General features: G+C 31.9%; 1 protein-coding gene across 2 annotated transcripts; it reads left to right on the top strand.

Annotated features, from left to right (window-relative positions):
• The first annotated feature begins 16878 nt into the window (after positions 1-16878).
• Positions 16879-23530, top strand: LOC138127517 (uncharacterized). Of its 2 annotated transcripts, none has more exons than XM_069043551.1 (7): positions 16879-17145; positions 18506-18770; positions 18886-19173; positions 19222-19533; positions 19596-19871; positions 19944-20051; positions 21057-23530. In XM_069043551.1, the coding sequence occupies exons 1-7, from the start codon at positions 17131-17133 to the stop codon at positions 21206-21208; spliced, it is 1416 nt and encodes a 471-aa protein (XP_068899652.1). In that variant the 5' UTR covers positions 16879-17130; the 3' UTR covers positions 21209-23530. The 2 variants fall into 2 exon arrangements, with proteins under 2 accessions (XP_068899652.1, XP_068899653.1); XM_069043552.1 differs by lacking the exon at positions 16879-17145 and adding an exon at positions 17943-18361.
• The last annotated feature ends 522 nt before the right edge of the window (positions 23531-24052 follow it).

Here is a 24052-nt window from a genome sequence, read left to right as displayed (position 1 = left end):
TCTCGCATTGAAAATGTCCATCAATCGCATCGCTACTTAGAATTTACAGTTCCAGTAACCATCACCGAAGTTTCCACGAATTATTTATTCATATTTAGTCAGTGTAAGTGCTTTCCGACAAATTTATGACATTATACCTAGTTACCGTTCCCTTGCCCCTGACGAAGCGGTGCCGGTGATCGTTGAACAGAAACAGCTGGACTGTAGGACGAAGATACGATGTGATCAAGAATGACTGAATCTGTTGGTAACAATAAAAGTTGGCAAATTTGATATTTACCAAGAAAGGTTCATTTTTGTAATAGCAAAAATATAACTGACATAACCAAAAATGTTCTTAATGTCGTCTAAAGTTAAAAAATCCTGTCAGTGCCAACTACGAGACAAAAAACACCGGTACTTTTCAATTGTTTCATTGCCAACAGACTCAGTCATTGTTGATCAGTGATCACGCTGTAGTATACTCCGTACGCTGATAAATTGCACGTTTTTAAATTCTAGTTCCAAAACATCCATTCGAACAAAGTTTCAGGAAACGTGTTTTGTTATAAACTGTTGTTGAAATTACTGATTCTTCGAGGAAGAATGTTATAATAAATGTTTTTCTATTTGCGTCGGTGACAGATCTGTTACAATACCAAAAACAGAATCGTAACACCTAAAAGTGGTTCTATAATAGGGGTAGTACAATTTACTAAAGTCTAGAGGATTCTGGCAGCATCAGCAAATACGCGCTAATATCCCAAAGCCGACAAAGGTTTCAATTGTTTTTTGCCAACCATCATAAAATTTTCCAGAATTTTAAAATTCTTACTTTTGATTTAAAAACGGCTCGAAAGGTGCAAAATAGAAAAAATAGTATTAAAAAACCCGTTTCATGAGGCGTTTATTCCATTCGTCCTTTATAAAACTCGCGCTTTGAGACTCGTTTTATAAACTTGGACTCATGAAATAAACACTTCCTTATGAAACTCGTTTTTTAATATAGGTACTATTTTTGGGCGCTATTCTATTTTTGACTGCATTGAATTTATTTGTGTCTCATACCATCATTATTAGAATAATAACTTTGTAATTCTTCGAGGAAATAAGGCTTTCACGACCGATCTGTTCCAAAATGAGAGTTTAGTTTCTGTCAGGTAGAGATGCAAATAGACGGTCAACAATCCCGGAAACCAGCGGAATCTTATAATTCAATTCTAAATAAATTTGTTGGGGGTAAAAGAATAAATTTTTCTTTAAAAGGATTTTATGGAGGTAGATGCTATGCTGCAACAATTAGTTATCATACAAAAGGTCAATTTATTTGTTACTTCGTTGTTTACACTCCAACGAAAGAGAAATTCAATTCGGATTTAAAATACTGCATAATTAAAAAAGACGATAGATTCTGGTGTGAAAATATGGACAATCACTTGGAAGAATTTTATTTTGGGGCTTTACTTCCGGAATTAGTAGATCCTAGACATAAAAGAGGACAGCCGATTAGAAGAATACTAAAAAAAGAGTTATAATTTTCCATGGTTTAATCTTCTAAATTTAATTCAATTCTAATTTCTAGTCATTTAGATAAGGAATAAATAAATTTATTAAAATTCTTATATCAGTTTTCGAAAAACAGATTTTTGTTAAAATAATAATACATTTTTTATAATTAAAGAAAGTTGATAAGTCGCACTAATTTAATGGAGATAGGGCTATTGCTGAGGCCTTCATAAGAGCCAACCCATCAATTAGAGTACCTCTGAGGTGATGTGGAAAACCCTTGTGAAATTATTTTATCATATTGACCAATACCCACTACTGCGTGCTGTTAGTAGCCGACCAAATTCTAGTAATAACGACATGGATATTATGTACCTCCTTGTTTACGCGCTTTACTTACCGCAAACATTTGGAAGAGTCGTTTCACTTATTACCTGCTGAGACCCTCATAAATCTACCCTCTTATTGTAAGTTGTGTTGCCTATTTCTTATTTTATTTTAAAAGTCGTTATCTATAAATTCTATCTTTGCTTACAAAATATCACCTTAAACAAAAATCTACGATTGTAGCTGAATAGATAACATTAACAGCTACACATTGAGTGTAATTTCAATATAAAAATCTTATTTTCGAGGGAGTTATGACGATTCCCGTTTTTAGCATTAATACGGTTTTCTTCAAATATACAAATATTTAAAAAAATCTGTCAACGTAGCGTCACTGATACAGATATTACCAATATGTAGACACATCGACCGCTTTTTCAAAGTTAAAAATGTGGGCTGAAACACGATCCGCGTTTGCACCATTTTCCTCGATTTTGCCTAGTAGTTCACAGCACCCTTAAGTTCAATTTGAAAAATTTTCTCCTCATTGGTCAATTTTAATAGTCTCTAACTCTTAAACCCTTGAAGCCTGGACATTTTTTTTTACAAATATGAGTTTCTTTAACGATTCTGTATCTGCCATACAAGGATATGGCGCCAATTCTGGGACACGCTGTATACGTATAGCAAAATTCAATCTGCAAACAAAGGAATGAAAAAGTTGAGAAACGACGTAAGAAACAAAAAGGAGACATTACAAAAATTAATAGAAAATTATGAAAATGGAATACTCCTAGAATAAATTTTGTTGTATTCTCGTGTCAAAAATGGATTACTCCCTAGGATTTAGGGATATTCGTTACTAGGTTGCCATAAATTTGGTTAGGTTGAAGGCTATGTGGTTTCTGGTGACAAACAAAAGATATCCCAAAAATGTAAGAAAGCAAATTAATTGTAACAGTTGCAAATGACTAATTTCTTGCTAAGTAATAGATGATTTTTCGTTTCACAATCAATTTTGGTTACTGGCGGCATATTTATTTGGATTTAATCTCTCAATTCAAAGTAACCAACCTCAGGCATTCAAATTAACTTTTGAAAATTCTAGTTACACACAACATGAAAAACGTTATTTCCCTAAAAGTTCGAATTCTAGGGAGTAATCCATTTTTGACACGAGTATAATAATATTCCTGGGAGTAAACATTTTATTTAGTAAATATTCGTTTATCTTGCACTCAAAAATATACCTGCCGCCTTGCTTAATCCTTCGACAATAAGCGGGAGCAACTCGTCTACAGATAACAGCTAAGTACCGACCATCTGTGTGTGTAAACTGACCGCTGGGAGGAACTCGTCTACGTCCATAATAAAGATCCCTTAATAGATCTTATTGTTAAGATATTGGGACATTATGTCGTAAATCATGAAGCAAATACAAATTTGAATATCAAAATGCGTTTATTTCAATAATACCATATGCTAAAAAAAAATAAGGCTTCCGGTCACCGTGCTGGCCAAACACAGCTCAAACTACAGGAAATGGATGGAGTTGAAATTTTACCACATCCTGCCTATAGCCCTCGTTGTTCCTTCGGATTATGGATTATTCCGAGCGATGCCGCATTTTCTTTGAGGGAAAAAATTTTTGCATCCAAGAACAAGGATTGGTACCATAACCAGATCCGGAAATTATTGGATCGATGGAGAAAAGTCATCGAATCTGATGGTTTATATTTTGAAGAATAATTTTACTTTTGTTATAAATACAGGATGTGGCACAACTCACGCCCCAGAGAAAACTGACTTGTGCCGACAGCAATAACATTACAGGAACGATTGATTATTTTTTCTTATGTACTTTTTTAATCGAGCATATCAAATGCACCAATCCCGTTAATCAAGTGCGGAAAAACTAGAGAAGAACAGAACGAATGAGGGGGTTGCTTGATTTCCAAAAGAACTATCGTTCTACTCCAAATATCTGATCGACTGTATTTTATTGTCAAATATGGCACATTTTTGCACTGTCAAAAAATTTTGGTTAAGAATAATGTCAATAATAAAAGTTGTCATCGTATAGCCCGCAACTACATATTAATACAAATTTATTATCGGGCGGAAGTCATAAAGCAACAACAAATGGTGGTTCTAAAAAGAACCGGGTTTAATAGAACGAAAGCAAATAATAACAAAGGGAAATACATGTCACGATGTGACATGAGTATAATAATATACCTTTTTGAATTTCAACTACCAATGTGTTATCTAAATCCAGAATTTTTAAATTTTTAAAAAGAGATTCCCGTTGCTGAAATTACAAGTGGTAAAATCGAATTTTTTTCTAAACACCAAAGATTTCTCATAGCAACGGAGAGCTCTAAATATTTATTAATTTTTGTGTTATATGTCTGTGTTATATTATGTGAATTTGGAACAGCTATATCTAAAAGATATGCTTGCTTTTGTTGTTTATTTAAAATTATAATGTCTGGTCTGTTATGCTTAATACGAATGTCAGTTAAAATTGTTCCATCAAAATATAACTTGTAACTGTCATTTTCCAAACAACTTTCTGGTGTATAACTACAGGGTGACTGACGAAAAACCTTTGATGCCGTATCTTGCTTATTTTTTATCCGATTTGAATAAATGACACGTCAAATGAAATAATTTTGAAGGCACTTCAATACCAACTTAATAAAAAAAAATCTTGTGTCCAGTTTTTGACAGATTAACATCAACTTCTTTTTTTCCAATAGCACTGTACATTTTTTTTTATTCAGTATTATAGAGATTTATCCTCTGAATATAAAAATGTAAAGAACTATACCCATTCATTAAACAAAAGTCGAGAAATTAAAGAGTAAATGTACAAAATTTAAAAATCAAATCACCAAAATAAACAAGAGCGAACTTTGTTCTAAATGCTCGAAATGACTAAGTAAGCTCTGAATATTCATTTGTCAAAACAGTTTGATAATAATAATAATAATAATGTTGCTGTGGAAGAAAATTTCCAAAGACGATTTAGTGTTAACCTGGGGTGTGGCATTTTCGGAGATAGAATGGACTAGTGGGTCCCTTTTTTATTGATAGCAGTCTCGATCAAACAAAATATCATATTATTTATTATCAAACGAAATAAGCAACTTTCTGGATGAGATACCATTAGCAGTGTTGAATAGAGTCGTGTTTCATCAGGACGGCACCATACCACGTAATGCACGCATGAATTTTGTATTTTTAAATCATTTAAATCATTTTGGTGAACGATGAATGGGTGCTCATGGAGCTATTCGATGGCCCGCTACATCCCCAGATTTGAATCCATTGGATTTCTTTATCTTCATTCCAAACTTTCGAGAGAATATTTATTTGACCCCACCAGGTACCTAAAAAGAATTAAAAAAGTGGATAGTGCCAGTATGTCAGGAAAAACACCGAAATTTTTGACTGAATGCAAAAGTGGATATTTCTAGAAGGTATCGACAGTGTCTGCAACAGCATTGACGAAATTTTGAGCAACTAGAATAGATTTTGTATTGTTTACAAATTTGATTTCTTGATTTTTGATTTTCAATTTTTTTCAATTAAAATACATTTTTTGTTTTTTCTTTTAATGCACGAATATTCAGAAGAAGATTCTTTATAAGAACGAATAAAAAAATATATAGAGTGTAATTTGAAAAAAAAATTGACTATCGTCTGTCAAAAAATAGATGTCGAAAAAAATATCGAATAGAATAATAATGAAGTCCTTTTCGAACTATTTCATTTGATGTGTCATTTATTCAAATCGGATGAAAAATAAGTAAGATACAGCGTCAAAGGTTTTTCGTCAGTCACCCTGTATAATGTGGTTGTGTATTCTTTAATAAATTGAATTTAACAGCTAAATTCATGTGTATAATTTTAGCGAATATATCGTGACGTTTTTTATATTCGCTTTGAGCCAAAACGGTGCAAGAAGAAATGATGATTAATTATTCATTTTATCTTAATAAAAAAACTTATTTTGTTCGATACCTCCCTAGAAAGTGGGTCTGTATCCATGGTTACCAGTGAGTGAAGATTCCACTTTCGCTCACGCACTTTCGCTCACGCATAATTGAAATTTTCGATTTTATGAAAAATAATTTGGATATTGAAAATAATTACATACCAATAATAACTAAACGTTATTCACGTGGAGTTGATCATTTCAAGGTCAAATAATTTTATTTTTTGGCTCTGTAATTATGTTTTGTAAATAATGACATGCAGCTAACCAACATAATGCGAATTTAGCAATGCTCAATCCATCGTGAACGGTATTTACCTGCATGTCACTGTTTGCTAAATTATTTGACCTTGAAATGTTTAATTCAACGTGAATAACGTATACAGTGCGTTTTTTTAAGACTGGCCAGAGGGTTTTACAACTTAAATATAACAATTTGTTCTCCCCATTGCCTAAATCCCATCCCATTTCTTGTAACTTGCTTCCCAGTCTCATTTCTGTTGAATATGTCAAATTTATGTTATCACATACACACATGCGCACCTGTACTCTGAATAAACTAGTCGTTCACCAGCACTCGCACGGTAATCATTTCGCTCTCCCGAACACCTTCCCGGACCTACACACATCAATTTCAATATTCGTTTTTAAAACCAAAAGATTTTCTCCAGTGATTGTGTCGTCATTACTAATTTTGGTTATTTCTTCCCGAGGTGTAATTTCTTCGTAATTAAAAGTTATTGGAACCGCGTTTGGCACAAGTCGTTTCTTTTTGTCCCCATTGATAAATAACTGTTCCGCTAAAATCTTTAGCACAAGCATGGCTACTTTAGCAAATTCTTCACTCTTCGATTTTTAAAATCTCTTTCCAGATTGGCTTCGTTTCCTCATTTGATGGAAACTTAAATAAAAGTATTTAGCTACCTACGTAATTTGAAGAAGAAGACGCATAATTTGAGTTGCAATTTGGTACGCAACACTTAAATGACATTTTTAATTCAGTTTGACGAATTTGACCAACGACTTGTCAAAATTTATTTTAAACGTCGAATTCGTTTCAAAATTTTTGGAACACCGTAGGTCATGGAATGGCCTACCAGGGAATGTGGCAACACAGCCAGTGTCTGTAACTTAAGACCGCCTTGATATTTTACATTTTATAACGATAGATTCATTATTTATGTTATAACAAGTTTCTTTACTTTAATAAAAATTAAATGAAATGTTCAAAATGGCCTCCAGAGGCAGTTAAGCAATCACATATCAAAATTACAAATGTCAGGTGAAATTTTAGCCTACTGAAAATTTAAAATTGAAGCAAACGGAATTCAAAAAATGTCTTTTTGCTATAATTTATTCCTTGATTCTGGTTATTAAATTGAAATTGTTTCAATACATTATCATATCCCACAACTTTACTACAAAACTGGGTTGAATATTTTCATGAGGACAAAAGTTAACAGGGGGTTGAAAAATGTAGCTTGTAAAACCCTATGGCCAGTCTTAAAAAAAACTCACTGTATAACAATTCATCACTTTACATAATTAATCACGACGGACACCGAATATGCCCATCATCAGTACAACTTTCTGAAGGATCCACTCTTGGTCCGCCGCTTTGTAGCTTTTTTCGGCTGATAGTTTCTACATTTTGTTTTCAAAAAGGAGGTGAGACTGTTGAACCTGTACAATTTATTATATTAAAACAACTAATAGCTTATTAAAAAAAACTCTTACCTGGATATCTGGAGATATAAACGTTTTGAAATACAAACAGTGTACTCTTCAACATTGAATAACCGCGCTGATGCTGCTTTCGTCTTTTCCCTTGATCTCGGTCTGCCATTGTGTAAATATTTCCAATTCTTTCTGGTATCGTAATTTTGATTTCGTAAGCTCCATTTGGTACTTCGCGGCACTTGCCTCTTCCAGGACGTCATCAGGAACACAGAATTCTTCGTCATCCATTTCCACAACGTGGTGTGCACAATCACTTTATTGACTTTGCAAAACTTTGTTAATTTTGTATTTTATTTTTTTCCGTAGCAACAGATCTCTCCGAAAATGTGATTTATTTATTTTATTTTAATTTTATTTAAAATTTTGAATATAAAGTTACAGACTCATTTTCTAAGGAGTTATGTCTGGTATCGAACAAAATCAAATACAGCACTCGAGAGTAAGGCCGCTTTTGTTCACTTGAATTGCATCGACCACTCCGCTGCGCATCGTGGCCGAACATGCAATTCGCGTGAACAAAAGCTTTACCTTCCTCTCTCGTAGTGTAAATAACTAAAGAGACTTCCAATAAATTTATATTTAGAGCAATCTATGGAAATTCAATTGTTTGCAACATTTTTCCAGCGTAGAAAATGACACAAGAAAGTCTGACATTTTAACGAAATAAAATTAGGTTAGAAAATATGTTTAATTTTTGTAGTGCATTCCCCCTCCAGGAATATGACAAAATGAAATTGGGAAAAAGCTTACTATGTAACCTGTGTAACTCCGGAGAATAATTGGTTACCTACAAAAATTACTTTACACTGTTAACAGAATTAGAATGTCGCCTACGCCTACTCTAAATATATATTTATTTGAAGGCCCGATATTAATTCACCTAATAAGTTAATACATTTATTGATTCTGAGGCGGTACGAAGTTCGCCGGGTCAGCTAGTAGTTGATAAAAATGTAAGTGTTCATTTATTCAAAATCTAAGATCTCCGAAAGTTCTTCACCGATCGCTTTGAAATTTTAACACGACGTTGCATTCGAGTAGGCGTGTGTTACTATATTGTTATTATACAAGGTGATTCACGAATAGTGTCTGAATTAGCGCAATTAAATATAATTATTTTGATACATTTGATTGACACTATTGTTTCGTTTTTCTGAAATCGGATTACTATGATCTCAAAATTTTATTCAAATTAAAAAACGGCCAAGTATTCTATGAGAGAGTAATTTATGTTGCAGGAATAAAGGAGCTAAATCAGACGCTATTCGTGAATCACTCTGTATTATGCAACGATTTTTTGGAAAATATGCACACACTTGGGCCATACATATACAGGTGTTCTCGAAGTTGACGCGTTCCTTGTAACACGAGGTACTACACATTATTCTTAAGAATTTTAGCCTAAATCTTCTTAGTAAAATGTTTGTATTAACGGAGATAATTGTTTGTATATTTTCATTGTTTTCTAAAATTTTAAGTCCGGTCCTGTTCATTTCTCCGCTGTACTAGATTAATAACTAACCTGGCCCAGAATGGTGTCTTTCCGAAAATCGCTTTGCAATACTCTCTGGACCCTGCAGATGCATTCTGATAACGTGATAACATTGCCCATGCATTTGCAACATATCTGTGAGCTCATTATTTTCCTAATAATAAAGCCATTTCGACTAATTAGATGACAACTCTGACAGTAGTTTTGATTAACACCCATTCTCATTTGATTTTTGTTTTTTGGCAATTCCAATTTCTAACAAATCAGCGCAAATTTGAGCAGGACCGGTTTCAAAAATTTCAAAAAAATATACTTATTGTATCTTCATTGCCGTACACATTTTGCTAAGGTGATTTTGGCTAAAATTCTTTAGAACAACGCATACTATCACATGTTAAAAGGAACGCCTCAACTTCGAAAACTGTATACAGTAAAATTTGCAAAACTTACGAGAATAATTAATAAAAGTTGTAAATTGAAGCATAATAATGAATTATAATGTAATCGAACATAAAAAATGTGTGTACTTACCTACTGAACAGATATATGTATACAGGGTGTTTCATCTTTTACCGCCAGTGGCAAAATGACCCGTAAGAATTGAGAAAAATTATGAAATTGACAGATTTATTTTCTTTCGGCCGGGATTATTTATTTCAACAATTTTTTTTTATTGAGCAGATATGTATTTATAAAAAATTGTTAAAAAAATCAATGTTTAAATTTTTGCATCAGAATGTGGTTAATGGCGTATTAAATCAATATCTGCAATCCGTTTCCAAAAATGCGTTTATTTCAATAATGCCATATGCTAAAAAAAAAGATAATAAGGCTCCCAGTCACCTTGCTGCCCAAACACAGCTCAAACTACAGGAAATGGACTTGTGCCGACAGCAATAACATTACAGGAACGATTGATTATTTTTTCTTATGTGCTTTTTGAATCGAGCATATCAAGTCCACCAATCCCGTTAATCAAGTGCGGAAAAACCAGGGAAGAACAGAACGAATGAGGGGTTGCTTGATTTCTAAAAGATCTATTGTTCTACTCCAAATATCTGATCGACTGTATTTTATTGTCAAATATGGCACATTTTTGCACTGTCAAAAAATTTAGGTTAAGAATAATGTCAATAATAATTATTATGTTGATAAGCACTGCACTATTACTTGATAGTATTATCCGTAATAGTGTATGTACTCCGGCAAAATTGCCGTGCCGCCGGGTGGAGGTGGGATAGTCGAAATTAAAAGTTTTTTCGAGAGTGCCGTGACAACTGTCTAAATGTCAATAAATTCGCTCTCTAATAAAAAGGCGCCAAATGTTGTTGCAAGTGCTTCACTGCAATCCAATGGTGCTACACTAGTTAGAAAACGCAAAAAATGGACTATGGAAATGAATATTTTCATTATACGGGAATATTTTCGGATCACGAAACTACAGGATGTTGTGAGTACTTACAGGCTTGATTTATTTAAAGCATTCCAAAGTAAGTACCCCCAGTTTCCTGTTACTATTCAAAATTTAGCTGACCAGAGGAGAGCCATTATGAAGAAAAACTATATCCCTTCGGCAATTTTAGAAAAGATCAAAAATGATATAAAGTTAGAATTGTCAGTTTCTGACAATAATGAAGTTTCTAATAATTTAGTTGAAAATTCTGTTGAACCGCAAAGTTTACAAAGTTTACCAAATCATAATGACTCTTTCTGTTATCAAAGTAATTCAACACCAAACAACACGATACAAAACGACATAAATAATTTAGACTTGAGTTATAATGATATACATGTTATTAATCAAAATTTTTACTACCATCAAAATTTTGAAGAACAAATTGAAGATGAATTTAATAGAACTCTGAACGAATTTGAACATATAGAACCATTTAATAGACCACTATTACCTAAACAACAAAGCTCCAAAAAATTCTTTGCAATGATTGAAATTTTAAATCAATTCATTTTACCTAAATTTGTAAATAACACGACAAGTTTTAGAAAATTACACAGTATCATATATAGTGGAGCTTTAACAATTATCAGATTAAATGGTTCAAAAGAAATTGACCAGACAAATAATATAAAAGCTAAAGAATTACCAAAATGGGAACGAAGACTAAATAAACGCATTAACAATATCAGACGAGATTTAGGTAGAATAACTCAATATTTAAAAGGTATAAATTCTAATCATCAAAATAACTGTATTAAATCGATTTTAAATAAAAACAGAATACATTGTTTAAAATATAACGAATATAATGAAACATTAATAGAAATTAAAGATACTTTATTACAAAAATTGAATATTTATTCTAAACGATTAAAAAGATATAAAAATAATAAACAACGGAAATTTGAAAATAAACTATTTAGAAATAATGAGAAGTTGTTTTACAAAAATTTAGCAGATAATAAAACTCAAAATAATAATGGTCTACCAAATATAAATGAAATTAAAGAATTCTGGTCAAACATATGGTCAAATGAAGTTCAATTTAATAATCAGGCAGAATGGATTCCTAATTTAGAAAATGAGATACCAGATTGTAATAATCCACATCATATTCAAATTAGCCTTGAAATTTTAGTTAAAAATATTAATAATTCACATAATTGGAAATCCCCTGGAGGTGACCAAATTCATAACTTTTGGTTAAAAAAATTTACTTGTATTCATAAATGCTTACTTGATCACTTTAACGGATTTATTAGGGAACCTAACACATTTCCAGAGTTTTTGGCCCATGGTATAACATATCTGAAACCAAAAGATTCCGATACTAAAAATCCATCAAAATATAGGCCAATCACATGTCTGCCTACAATTTATAAAATTATGACATCTTGCATTAAAGTAATAATTTACGACCATTGTCAAAAATTAAATATACTTAATGAAGAACAAAAAGGTTGTGTTAAGGAGTGTTTTGGTTGTAAAGAACAACTCATAATAGATACGGTAATAATAGAACAAGCTAGAAAAAATAATAGAAATATTTGTACCGCATTCATAGACTACAAAAAAGCCTATGATTCAGTACCACATTCATGGTTAATTAAAATTCTTAAAATTTATAAAATTAATTTGGATTTGATTAACTTTTTATCCCATGTTATGACATTTTGGAAAACTACTTTAAATTTATCAATAAACAATACTAAATTAAAATCCGAGCCTATTCAAATTAAACGGGGAATTTATCAAGGAGATTCTTTAAGTCCTTTATGGTTTTGTCTAGCCATCAATCCTTTGACAAATCTATTAAATAGCACTGGATATGGTTTCAATATTAGAGTTAATAATACCACACTATCCAAATTAAATCACCTTCTTTATATGGATGACATAAAACTTTATGCATCTAAAAAGAATCACATTTTATCTTTACTAACAATAACTGAAAATTTCTCAAATGATATTGGCATGAGTTTTGGTATTGATAAGTGTAAAACGCAATCAATATGTCGTGGTCATTACGAAAATTTAGAATATATAACTAAAGAAGGAGAAATCATTAAAAATTTAAATAAAGGAGAATTTTATAAATATTTAGGTATTAATCAATCAAATCATATTCAACATTCAATTATAAAAGAAAATTTAGAAAAACAATTTTATTTAAGAATTAAATCTATTTTAAAATCAAAATTAAACGGTAATAACTTAATTAAAGCAGTTAATACATATGCTGTTCCATTGTTGACCTATTCTTTTGGTGTTATAAAATGGTCCAAAACTAATTTACAGAATATAAATATTCAAACTAGAGTTCTCTTTACAAAATTTTGTAAACATCACCCCAAATCTGCTATTGAAAGATTTAATTTACCACGCGAAAATGGTGGTAGGGGTTTTTCAAATCTAGAAATTCTACAACACAATCAAATTGCTTCACTAAAAAATTATTTTCTCAATAGAGCTCGTGATAACACTTTTTTTAATGCTTTGGTTTCAGCGGATAAAGGTTACACACCTTTAAATTTAAGTGATAATGTAATTTCAGATATTGTTGAGCCAAATATACCTGACACTATAGCAAATATAAAACAAAAGTCTTTACATGGGAGATATTTTAAAGAGCTAGAACAGCCAGAAATTAATATTCAAGCTTCTCATGCATGGCTTAAAAAATCAAATATTCATCCTGAGACTGAGGGTTTTATATTTGCAATACAAGATCGTGTTATAAATACAAGAAATTATAAAAAACACATATGCGGTTTACAATCGATCATCGATAAATGTAGGATTTGCGGAACTGAAGGGGAAACCATTGAACACATCATTTCTTCTTGCACCGTTTTGGCTCAAAGCGAATATAAAAAACGTCATGATATATTCGCAAAAATTATACACATGAATTTAGCAGTTAAATTCAATTTATTAAAGGATACACAACCACATTACATTTATAAACCAGAAAGTTGTTTAGAAAATGACAATTACAAATTATATTTTGATTGCACAGTTTTAACTGACATTCACATTCAGCATAACAGACCAGACATTATTATTTTAAATAAACAACAAAAGCAAGCATATCTTTTAGATATAGCTGTTCCAAATTCACACAATATAACACAGACATATAATACAAAAATTAATAAATATTTAGAACTCTCCGTTGCTATGAGAAATCTTTGGTGTTTAGAAAAAATTTCGATTTTACCATTTATAATTTCAGCAACAGGAATAGTACCACAATCTCTTTTTAAAAATTTAAAAATTTTGGACTTAGAGAAAACATTAGTGGTTGAAATTCAAAAAGGTATATTATTATACTCATGTCATATCGTGAGGAAATTCCTTAACATTGACACAGAACATAATACACAACAAAGTCAAAATGCGGAGGCGAGACGCCGGTAATTATGTTGATAAGCACTGCACTATTACTTGATAGTATTATCCGTAATAGTGTATGTACTCCGGCAAAATTGCCGTGCCGCCGGGTGGAGGTGGGATAGTCGAAAGTTGTCATCGTATAGCCCGCAACTACATATTAATATTAATATTGGCTGTAACTTTTTAATTTGACAATTTATGAAAAAATGTTTAATATAAAAGTTGTTTGGTGTATAATCCTGCATCATCTGGTCTTTCTAGTTTGTTCCTATCTTCTTTTGTTTCGCTGCTATGGCAACCAACTTTGGTTTTTTAAATAGCACCCATACATTTTTTGTGTGATTTTCAAACAAGCGTATCTTTCTGTATTCATAAATACAGTTTTGCCATTATGGGGAAAAAGAATAAAATTAAAAAAAAAAAAACAAAGGTGATAAAATTAACTTACTAAGTAATAAAATGCAATATCAAGAATGCCATGAAAATTTGACAATTTTTGTTGAACGTCATGCATGATAATAAACCAAAAAATTTTTATATTTAATTTGAAAAATTATGAAAAAATGTTTAATATAAAAATTGTTTGGTTGATTATCATGCATGACGTTCAACAAAAATTGTCAAATTTCCATGGCATTCTTAATATTGCATTCTATTACTTAGTAAGTTAATTTTATCACCTTTTTTTTTAATTTTATTTTTTTTCCCCATAATGGCAAAACTGTATCTATGAATACAGAAAGATACGCTTGTTTGAAAATCACACAAAAAATGTATGGGTGCTATTTAAAAAACCAAAGTTGGTTGCTATAGCAGCGAAACAAAAGAAAATAGGAACAAACTAGAAAGACCAGATGATGCACGATAATACACCAATCAACTTTTATATTAAACATTTTTTTATAAATTGTCAAATTAAAAAGTTACAGCCAATATTTGATACTTTTGTTCCACCCTGTATAATATCGGAACATGTTGACTTGTTGCCCAATTCATTTTAATGTTTGTTATAAAAAAAAAAATCAAAATGCGAAAAACCATTGTGTTACAACAGAAACTCTCAATAAAAATGTTGACCTGTCCGAGCGATTTTCTTAAAAACATCACATAACGTTATTATGAATTTTGTTCCACACTTTATGTTCACACTGTATAACAAAAATTATCAAAACGTGAATAGCAAACGATTACAACTTACAGCTGTTTACTTTTTAAAAGTGAACGGTTACCTTGCGTTATTTCTTAATTTTGACATCGTGGCATCTGACACCTATAATCCACGCCGTGGCTACGCCCACAATGGGTCTACAACGGCGGCTCGTGATAGAATATAGGGGACGCGGTTGAATATTGGGTAATAATTTCGTTATTTCGCTTTTTTAGAGGCTATTCGTTAATAGGGATAATTTAATTGTTACATATTTCGTGTAATTGATAAATAAATCGCGACAAATATTTCAAATGACCTTACATTTGACCCGGTCCAGCCGCCTGTGGAACACTTCTACTCTGCTCAGAAAAAAATGACAGTTTAACCGTCTCTATGGAGATACACAAAGGCGCGATTTTCGACCGCTTGAAGATAAAAATTATTTCCAGTATAGGTAGGATATCAATTCTACCTCAATTTGTGTGTGTTAAACACTTGTTTTAGAATGTTGTTATTTTTGTTGTTATTTGGGTATTTGTTGTGACGTTTTTTATCTATCAACCAGCAATAATCATTACTTAAATATCACTTACTTAAATGATTATTGTTTTCCGATTGCATAGAGTATTAGATAAAACATATTAATCCCAAGGTTATGAAATAGGTACATATAATAGTTATTTATGGTATGAGTGGGTTATTTAAGATATTACCCACGAGAGGTATTTGTAACCTACGAGGGCTTGCCCGAGTAGGTTATTACCTCGAGTGGGTAATACTTAAGTGCTTGTTCACAGTGGACATAAGCTTGACATAAGGCATATGAAATTCATGATACATGCAGTGTATATACTATTAATTTTTACGTAATTTATGAGAAGTGACGTCAGTAAACATTATTGCTGTGTACAAAAAGACATGGAGAATCATATTCGAGTTATATGGACACATAAATTATTTTACATTTGCCCAAATTTACAAATTATTCTTAGGTATCTCTTATGTATTTCTTATGTCTTATGTCCATTGTGAATAAGCACTAATAATCCACGTATGACTTATTTGCCTTATAAGACACTTGTATAATAAATAGCTATAAGTTTCGCGGTCAGATAAATAAATTCGTCTTTTAAAACGCTATAAAACTCATTTTACAAATTGAAGACCGAGTATAACAAACAAAAGACACGACGCGATTGAAACTGAATTCTGGACTCTCACTTGATTATGATACTCATAGTAAAATAATATGATAGGTTTACAATTTTTCTCTTTTTCCACAATGTGGTCCAAACCCCAGAAATTTGTTGATGTACTGTTTTGGGTAGATTATTTAGGGGTATTTAGGGGTTAGATAATCGAATTGGTATTGAAGGGGTTTCAGTCCAAATCGCATTTCTTAAAAATGACAAATTTTGTCGGAAAAAATTAGACCACTTATTGTATTACATATACAGAATGATTAACATAAATTTCCGACCTTGATGAATTTAAATGCAGCCAGTAATACGTTTTTCATTCATAACTTGATTCAAAAACATGAGTAATTTAAAACTTTTGTATGGTTTGGACATCACTCAAAAAAGTCTCAATTACTTATAATAATTTGTAAATGACAGTAATCGACAATATTTTTTTTATTTAAGAAACGACTCATATATCAATATCATATCGATCATTTCGTTATTGGATTGGAACACATTTTAACTAACAAAAAATATTTCAGAATGATAAAAAAAAAATTTCAAGTGATTGTCAATAATGCCAGGAGATTTCATAGTAAATAAAGGTATCAAGTTATAACTGAATAACGTATTAGAGGCGTTTTTAAAGGTCGAAAAGTTATGTGAATCAGTTTAAGTATATGACAAAATATTGCACAATTTTTTATTACTTATCAAACTTCTATAATTAACAAAACACGTGTTGTTATCTTTAGAATTTAATCGTTTAATCAGTTTTTTGGAAAGGGCAGTTTAATGTAATACATTTTTTGTGTATTATTAACTATTGGCGGTGATGTGGTCATTAAAAATTAATTTTAGTTGTCGGTTTTGAAGTTTTAACCAAAATATCAAATTATGGCCGCTGGAAAGGTGAGTTCGTATACATACAGGTACAGTACAGTGCACAAATATAAAATCCCGTGAAGCGGTGGAAATTCGCATATCACGAGAGAAAAAAATGATATAAAAACGAATCAAAAAGAACCGCCGGCGCCGTCGACATACGAGTCATGACGTCATGCTTTGCACAAAGATGTAAGTAGTAATGAATTATTTTCCAAGGGCGAAACATTTTCATTATTATACATATACAGTGTGGAAATTACTTATGGAATAAATTCAATAATTTTAAAACCGATGACATTAGTCGAAAACGCTGAAACAGGTCAATTTTTATTTCTCGTAATACTTATTTTAAGTTACTTCACTTGCTCATGACGTCATCCATTTTTGAGCTATGACGTCATCACCAATTTTTTTAAATGACAACCCCCACTTTTTTCTTCTCTTTCTGATAGGCCTGCGTATTACCTAAACCTGCGAGCCAAGTAGGCTCATGGCTTGATTGCATTTTCTTCTCCACTCTGCTCTATTTCCTGTTTGTCCTCTCCAGTTCACCGTTCCCACTTCCTTCATGTCTCCTTCCACCATTTGTGTCCACTGTGAACTCGGTCTGCCCTTTTTTCTCCTTCCAGTAATTCCCCTCATCAAAGCTTGTTTGGTCGGTATGTCATCGTTTAATCTTGCAACATGACCTAACCACCTCAGCCTTTGCACCCTTGCTACACTACTTATGGACGGTTCGCCATAAAGTTCCAATATTTCTTTGTTTGTTCTTCTTTCCCATATTTCTCCTATCTTTTTCCCTCCGTATATTTTCCTAAGTAAGTACTTTCCTTTCGAATATTTCTAGTGATTGTTTTTCCTTGTTGAGTTTCCACGCTTCACTACCATAGATAACTACCGGCCTTATTATCGTTCTATATATCCTTTCTTTTGATCAAGTCTTCAAAGTCGCCTTTTGTTTTATCCAAAATATCACAAAACACGAAACTGGAAGATAATCTTTCATGTACGCCCGCTGAAATACGTGAAATTGCCAAAAATATGGTCGCGAATTTGTTGCCTGATAAATCCTGATAAATAATTCTTTGCACATTTTGTAATTTAAACTGACACGCATGACGGATCAAGCTTCGCCTACCTAAAAATTTTCGTAAAATGTTCCGTGATATAATGGCTCTAAGGACATCCCAGATGATGACGTCGCGTTCGTTAATATGTCTATTAAAGAACCAAAATGGAGGTAAATTACAAAAAAGCATTAATTATACATTTGGATTTTGACGTGAAAGAAAAGTGATGGCTAGTTTTTTTGCCGGCCATTGTAGTTTATTTTTGTTACTTCCAACTAACAGTACCGTGAAATTAAATACAGTACTTGTTTCAGTTGATGATGACATTTTTTATGACACTGATTTTTTGTCTGACGGAAAAATACGTATTTGGGGAGATTATAACATTGCAAAGTGAAAAGGACATTCATTGCGTAACGGACCATACACAGCTACCTCTCTATCTCTCTCCCCCAATCATTGAAACAGCCAAAGAAAGGAATATATTCTTGGAAACGGACTTTTGGACTAAAAGCAACTGGAAGATGCAGAACGCAAACAATCTTACCCACACTGCTATAACTGATAAAAGATGGGAAGGTGAGCGAATATTATGTTTATTTCTGAATTCCATTTAGGTGTGTTAAAGCTGAAGAACACTTACAATAATGCAATTATCTTGAAAAATAATTTTTAATAAAGTTATATATTATAGATTTTGAAACACTAAAAACCAATTATCTCCAATTTTTTTATGAAAATTCCATCTCACTATCAGCCTATGGGCCGTATGACATCGAGTTGTACTTAAATGACGGCACGAACATCGATTATATACAATTCAACAGAACAAAGAAAGGATGGACGCATCTTACAGTTCTCTTCCACAATGGTAACACAATTGTTTTGGAAAATGATATTATTGTCGTGACTATAACGGGATTCAAGTCAAAGCAATTTGTTTTTAAAAGTAAAAATGAAACTTATTGGAAAATGCACAAATGTAAGTATTCAAATTCTTTCAAATACAAATTTATACTCTAATTTTCAGATAATTTTATGTGGTCAAATGAGGTTACAACTAGAGCTACTACTTTTACGGTTCCTGCACCTGGAAAAGCTTGTGTCATGCTTTATGTGACATTATGCAAAAATTGTATTTTGATTATTCCCGAATTTAACCGTCGTTATAAATCAGACGATAGTTTAGAAACAATTTTTAATTTTTGGCAAGTTGACAAACTTGAAATCAAAATTAAAAGAAAAATGAAAATCACTTTAATTAAAGAAACGATCGACGGTACTACTTCTGGTGAATGGGGAATTGACATAAGAGAATGTCCTGTTATTATAGACAACAGATGTAGGTATAATTTTTAATAATTAAATTTCCACAAATAATAATCATTTTTAATTTGTACATAGTAATTTACAAGAAAAGTATCTCCGAAGTAAACCAAAATAACTACACTTGTCAAGTTTTAAACGACCGACTTACAGAAGAAAATTTTCTTTCAACTAATACCGACAGCTTTCATTGTGATCCTGGAAAACTAGGAGAAATTTGTGAAGTAAAGTGTGAAAATATTCTGGGTAGAAAGCACAAATTCTGCGAAAAACACAGAATCTGCCACGGAACGAAGTGCAGATGCGCTTGGGGGTCGACTTTATCCGACGCAAATAAAATTCATTGTTCAAAAAGTAAGTTAACATTAGCAATTAGCAATTACAAAGAATAATAAACACTCAGAATATAACATTCATTTCTTTTAGAATGCGAAGAAGGAAAGTGGGGTTTAGACTGTATAAATGATTGTAAATCTGAATGCACAACTTGCAGTTCCGAAAATGGAAAATGTAGTGTTTCTACTATTGTTAGGGGTAATTATAGTTTGCATGTTTCAATTATTTCAGCAAATAAATATATTGGTTGTTCATAAAATTTAAAAAAAATAGCTTTAAAGAGTCTATTGTAAACGCACCACTCGTCAGTTTGCCTACCAAAAGCACAAACAACCCAAAAAGTAAGGTTAGATTTAAACAGCCGATCCGTGATCAGTAATCCGTGGTGCGTTCCCAATCGATTCTTCAATGCCAACTTTGAGGAGAAATCGAAATGAGCATCTGATGTAACGTACAGTTGCGGAATTAAAATTTCGGACACTATTTTTCTGTCACTTCAACAAAATCTCTGTAAAGCACTTTTTACTGTCATCATGACTGACATTCAAAAACTAACTTCTCTGTGTCAGTCACCCAATCAATTTTGAATTTTGAGATTTCAGTGAGTTGCACTGAGTGTAATTAAATCATCGCTTTGATATGTTGCCAACCCGTTATTATGCCACAAATGACAATTTTTGAATGCCAAAATGACAAAAACGTAAAGGTTGTTTTAGAGTTTATATCATGACATTGACAATAGTGCCCGAAATTTTAATTCCGCAACTGTACTATTGCGGGCAAAAAAAGTGGGACATCATATTTCTGTCAGTTTTGAAAAATTCGATGTATTTCAAGCTTTATTGTCATTTTTTTGACACTATTCCAGCTGACAGTTTAAAAATTTATTTTATACTCCTATTTTCCTTTTTCAAATGCCCTCTTTTTTTGATAAAGGTAAATTTTGATTGAAACTTTGCATTAAATAAATATTCACTACGTGCTTACTTACAATCATTCCCTACAACCTACAATACTTAATGACAAAGTCAATCAATTCAAAGTAGGGTTAGAATCAGATAAGGGTTATTTCACATTAAAAGTCAAGACAATGACGTTGATGTCCCACTTTTTTTGCCCGCAATAGTACGTAGGTACGTACATAAACACCAACGTAGATGTCGTACCCCTTTCTTTAATAATTAATTATAATGATTTTTTTAGGAATATTACCTAAAGTGGTTGTTTTTCTGGTCATTTTAATGATACTGGTGATATCATATTTATTATTTAAAAAAAGATTTCAATTACATGAGAACAGGCAAAATTATGTACATCAGAACCATGAAGAAACGCCTATTATTACGAATAACTAACTATATCACTATATATTACTCCTATATAATAAAAATGAAATGAGAACGGCTGGACCGATTTGGCAAATTCTGTTTTTGAAATGTTTATAATGGTCCAAATCAGGTTTTTAAGGAAAAAAAATTGGAAAGTTGCCCAGAAAATTGGAAAATTCGGGAAAAACTGAAAGTGCCTTTTTCAATGGGAACGGCTGGAATAATTTGGCTATTTTTTTAAAATGTTCGTAATAATCCGAATGAGGTTTTTATATAAAGAAAAACTGGAGAAGTTGCCCGGAAAACTGGAAAATTCGGGAAAAACAAAGTGCTTTTTTCCATGGGATTTTTGTGATGGATATGCGTAATTCCTTTTTTGCTTTGTTCGTTATAGTCTTGGAAAAGTTTTCAGGAAAAAAAAAGTTGGAAAATTCGGACAAACTGCAACTGCATTTTTCTATTTTGCACCTATAACAAACTCAAACGGGTTTCGAAAAAGAGCTCTTTTCGATACGCGTTTCAAGAACATTTACTTACATTTTTAATATTGGCAGTGACTCATAGTGAGTTGTTACTACGTGATCACTGCATTTTACGACACTTTAAATTCAAAACTTACAATTGTTTGTCTATTTACCAGCGTTACCAACCCTTATATTTGACAAATACCGGGTGATTTTAAATGAATGTGACTTTTTTCATAGGTTGGTAATATTATTGTTGGTTATTCTGCTTTTTAATGTGATTGTTGAAATAAACATAGGCGTCCTCGCCTATTTGACACAATTTATTAATACATAAAATGTCAAAATGACGTACGTACGCCAATGTGTTGATGAAGGTATCAAGTTGCCAAAATAATTTGTGAAAAATGTTTCTAACTTAAGAAGAAAAGTCACAATCACTTAAAATCACCCGGTATAATTTTCCTAGTATTATGTTTTGAACTTTTTTTAAATTTAAGGGGCAAAATAGAAAAAATATTATATTATACTCGTTTTATAAGCCATTTTGTCGCACTTGTTTACTTTATAGCACTTGTCGCTGCGCTCCTCGTGCTCTAAAAACGTGTGCGACAAAATGGTGTCTTATAAAACTCGTATAATAAATTACTATTTTAGAATCTACGTCACTAATAGGTCTATTATTGTATTCAATTCGGAGTCGTTTATGGTTATCTCTTAAAGCACTCGTAGTTTAATAGATCTCTAAGAAAATGTTTATCAATATTTCAGTGTATTGTCATTTACACCAAAAAACTTCCAATATTAATGTTTAAACTCTACTTTTTAACATATGTTGCAGATGTAGTTACATCCGTTACCTTGAATTACCAATTAATACAAAATTCCCTAGAAAATGAAAATTTAATTTTTTTATTTAAAAATGAAAACAAGGGTGCAAATTCTAAAAAATAACATAAAAAACCCGTTCTATAAGGGCATTGGCGCCCTCATCCCATACAAAACTCCCCTACGGGTCGTTTTCTACACTTGGGACTCGTCCGCCCAATCAACCCTTTTAGAACTCGTTCTTTAATATACTATTACACTATACCTTACTTACTTACTCTAAGTTTATTTAAAAATAAGATGTGAGATATTTTGTTTGGTTGTACCAGAAACTTTAAGGAAAGAAATGTTAGATCTTATTCATTTGAGTCACTTAGGAGTTACCAAGTTAGTACGGAGGCAAAGTAAACAAAAGATGTATTATGACAAGTCTGTTAAGTTTTTAAAACCTTTAAAGACAAATGAAAAAGTGTACATTAGGAAAGATGATATTTGGGTAATCGGACATGTAGTTAGAAAATATAATGATAGATCCTATTTGATTAAGAAGGATAGTAGCGATGTAATTTTACGAAGGAATAGGTATTTTCTTAAACCTTATTTTGTAAACAATTCTGGATATATTCTGAAAGTGAGTCAAATCTTCATAATGAGGAAGGTAAAGCACAATGGGAATCACATAATTGGATTAAGGAGGATGTAATAGAATTAAGCAGTGATAATTTTAGTGCAAGTGATAAGGAAGATAACGAAGTAAGCGAGACTGATCGAGATAAAGTTGCTTCCTCATCGCACACACGAAGAACCATTTATGTTTCTAAGTTTGGACGAAAAGTTAGACGTCCAGAAAAATTGTAATTTTTTTGAAAAGGGGAAGATGTCATAGTACCGAGCGATCATTTAAAAAATAAATCGAGTTTGCTTTGGAGCCTATGCTATAGCATGGGTTGCCATAGGTAACACGCCGACTCGATTTATTTTTTAATTGATCGCACCGTATATGAGTGTATATAATGTAAATAGTGGGGAGTCAATAAAAAGTAATGATGACTGGGCACTGGCAGCGAGTGATTGCTCACGCTCCCGATTCCTGATCCTCTCCCAGATACGACAGGAATATTTTGAAGACATGTCATTAATGACTTACCTCAGTAGGTATCGATGTCGTCATTTACTTACAGCATTAGGGTTGTTAAGTTCAACTTTCAGATTGTGTCAACAACAAGTATTGCAAGTAGCTATAACGACACGATTGCGGGAAAAATTTTGTAATTATTCCAACAGACAATATTTGCCTATAATGGTACATATTATAATATTGTCAACTGTAACAAAAAAAAAAAAAAACAAAAATTAATTAAGTAATTAAGTATTCATGAGTCACATCTCAATTCGCGGGACGCCAGTCAAAGTTCATTGGGCAAAATTTCCACCAACTTCTGTTAATAAATTAATTTATTTATTTCTTGACCGGTTTCAGTATAGTTAAGCGTTGGTTTACATCCACAAAAGTTGGATGGTAGGTGAGTCATAACTGTACTGGTACAGTTATGGAATTATAACTGTACTAGTACAGTTA

The sequence above is a fragment of the Tenebrio molitor genome, chromosome 4, assembly GCF_963966145.1.
Source record: "Tenebrio molitor chromosome 4, icTenMoli1.1, whole genome shotgun sequence".
Taxonomy (NCBI): domain Eukaryota; kingdom Metazoa; phylum Arthropoda; class Insecta; order Coleoptera; family Tenebrionidae; genus Tenebrio; species Tenebrio molitor.
This window is presented reverse-complemented; position numbering and strand designations above follow the sequence as displayed.

Bases quoted from the DNA above. Each gene is read 5' to 3' on its own strand.
- LOC138127517 (XM_069043551.1), top strand. The intron at 19,534-19,595 runs GTAGGTATAATT...ATTTGTACATAG, and splicing joins TGTTATTATAGACAACAGAT to TAATTTACAAGAAAAGTATC. The intron at 19,872-19,943 runs GTAAGTTAACAT...CATTTCTTTTAG, and splicing joins TAAAATTCATTGTTCAAAAA to AATGCGAAGAAGGAAAGTGG.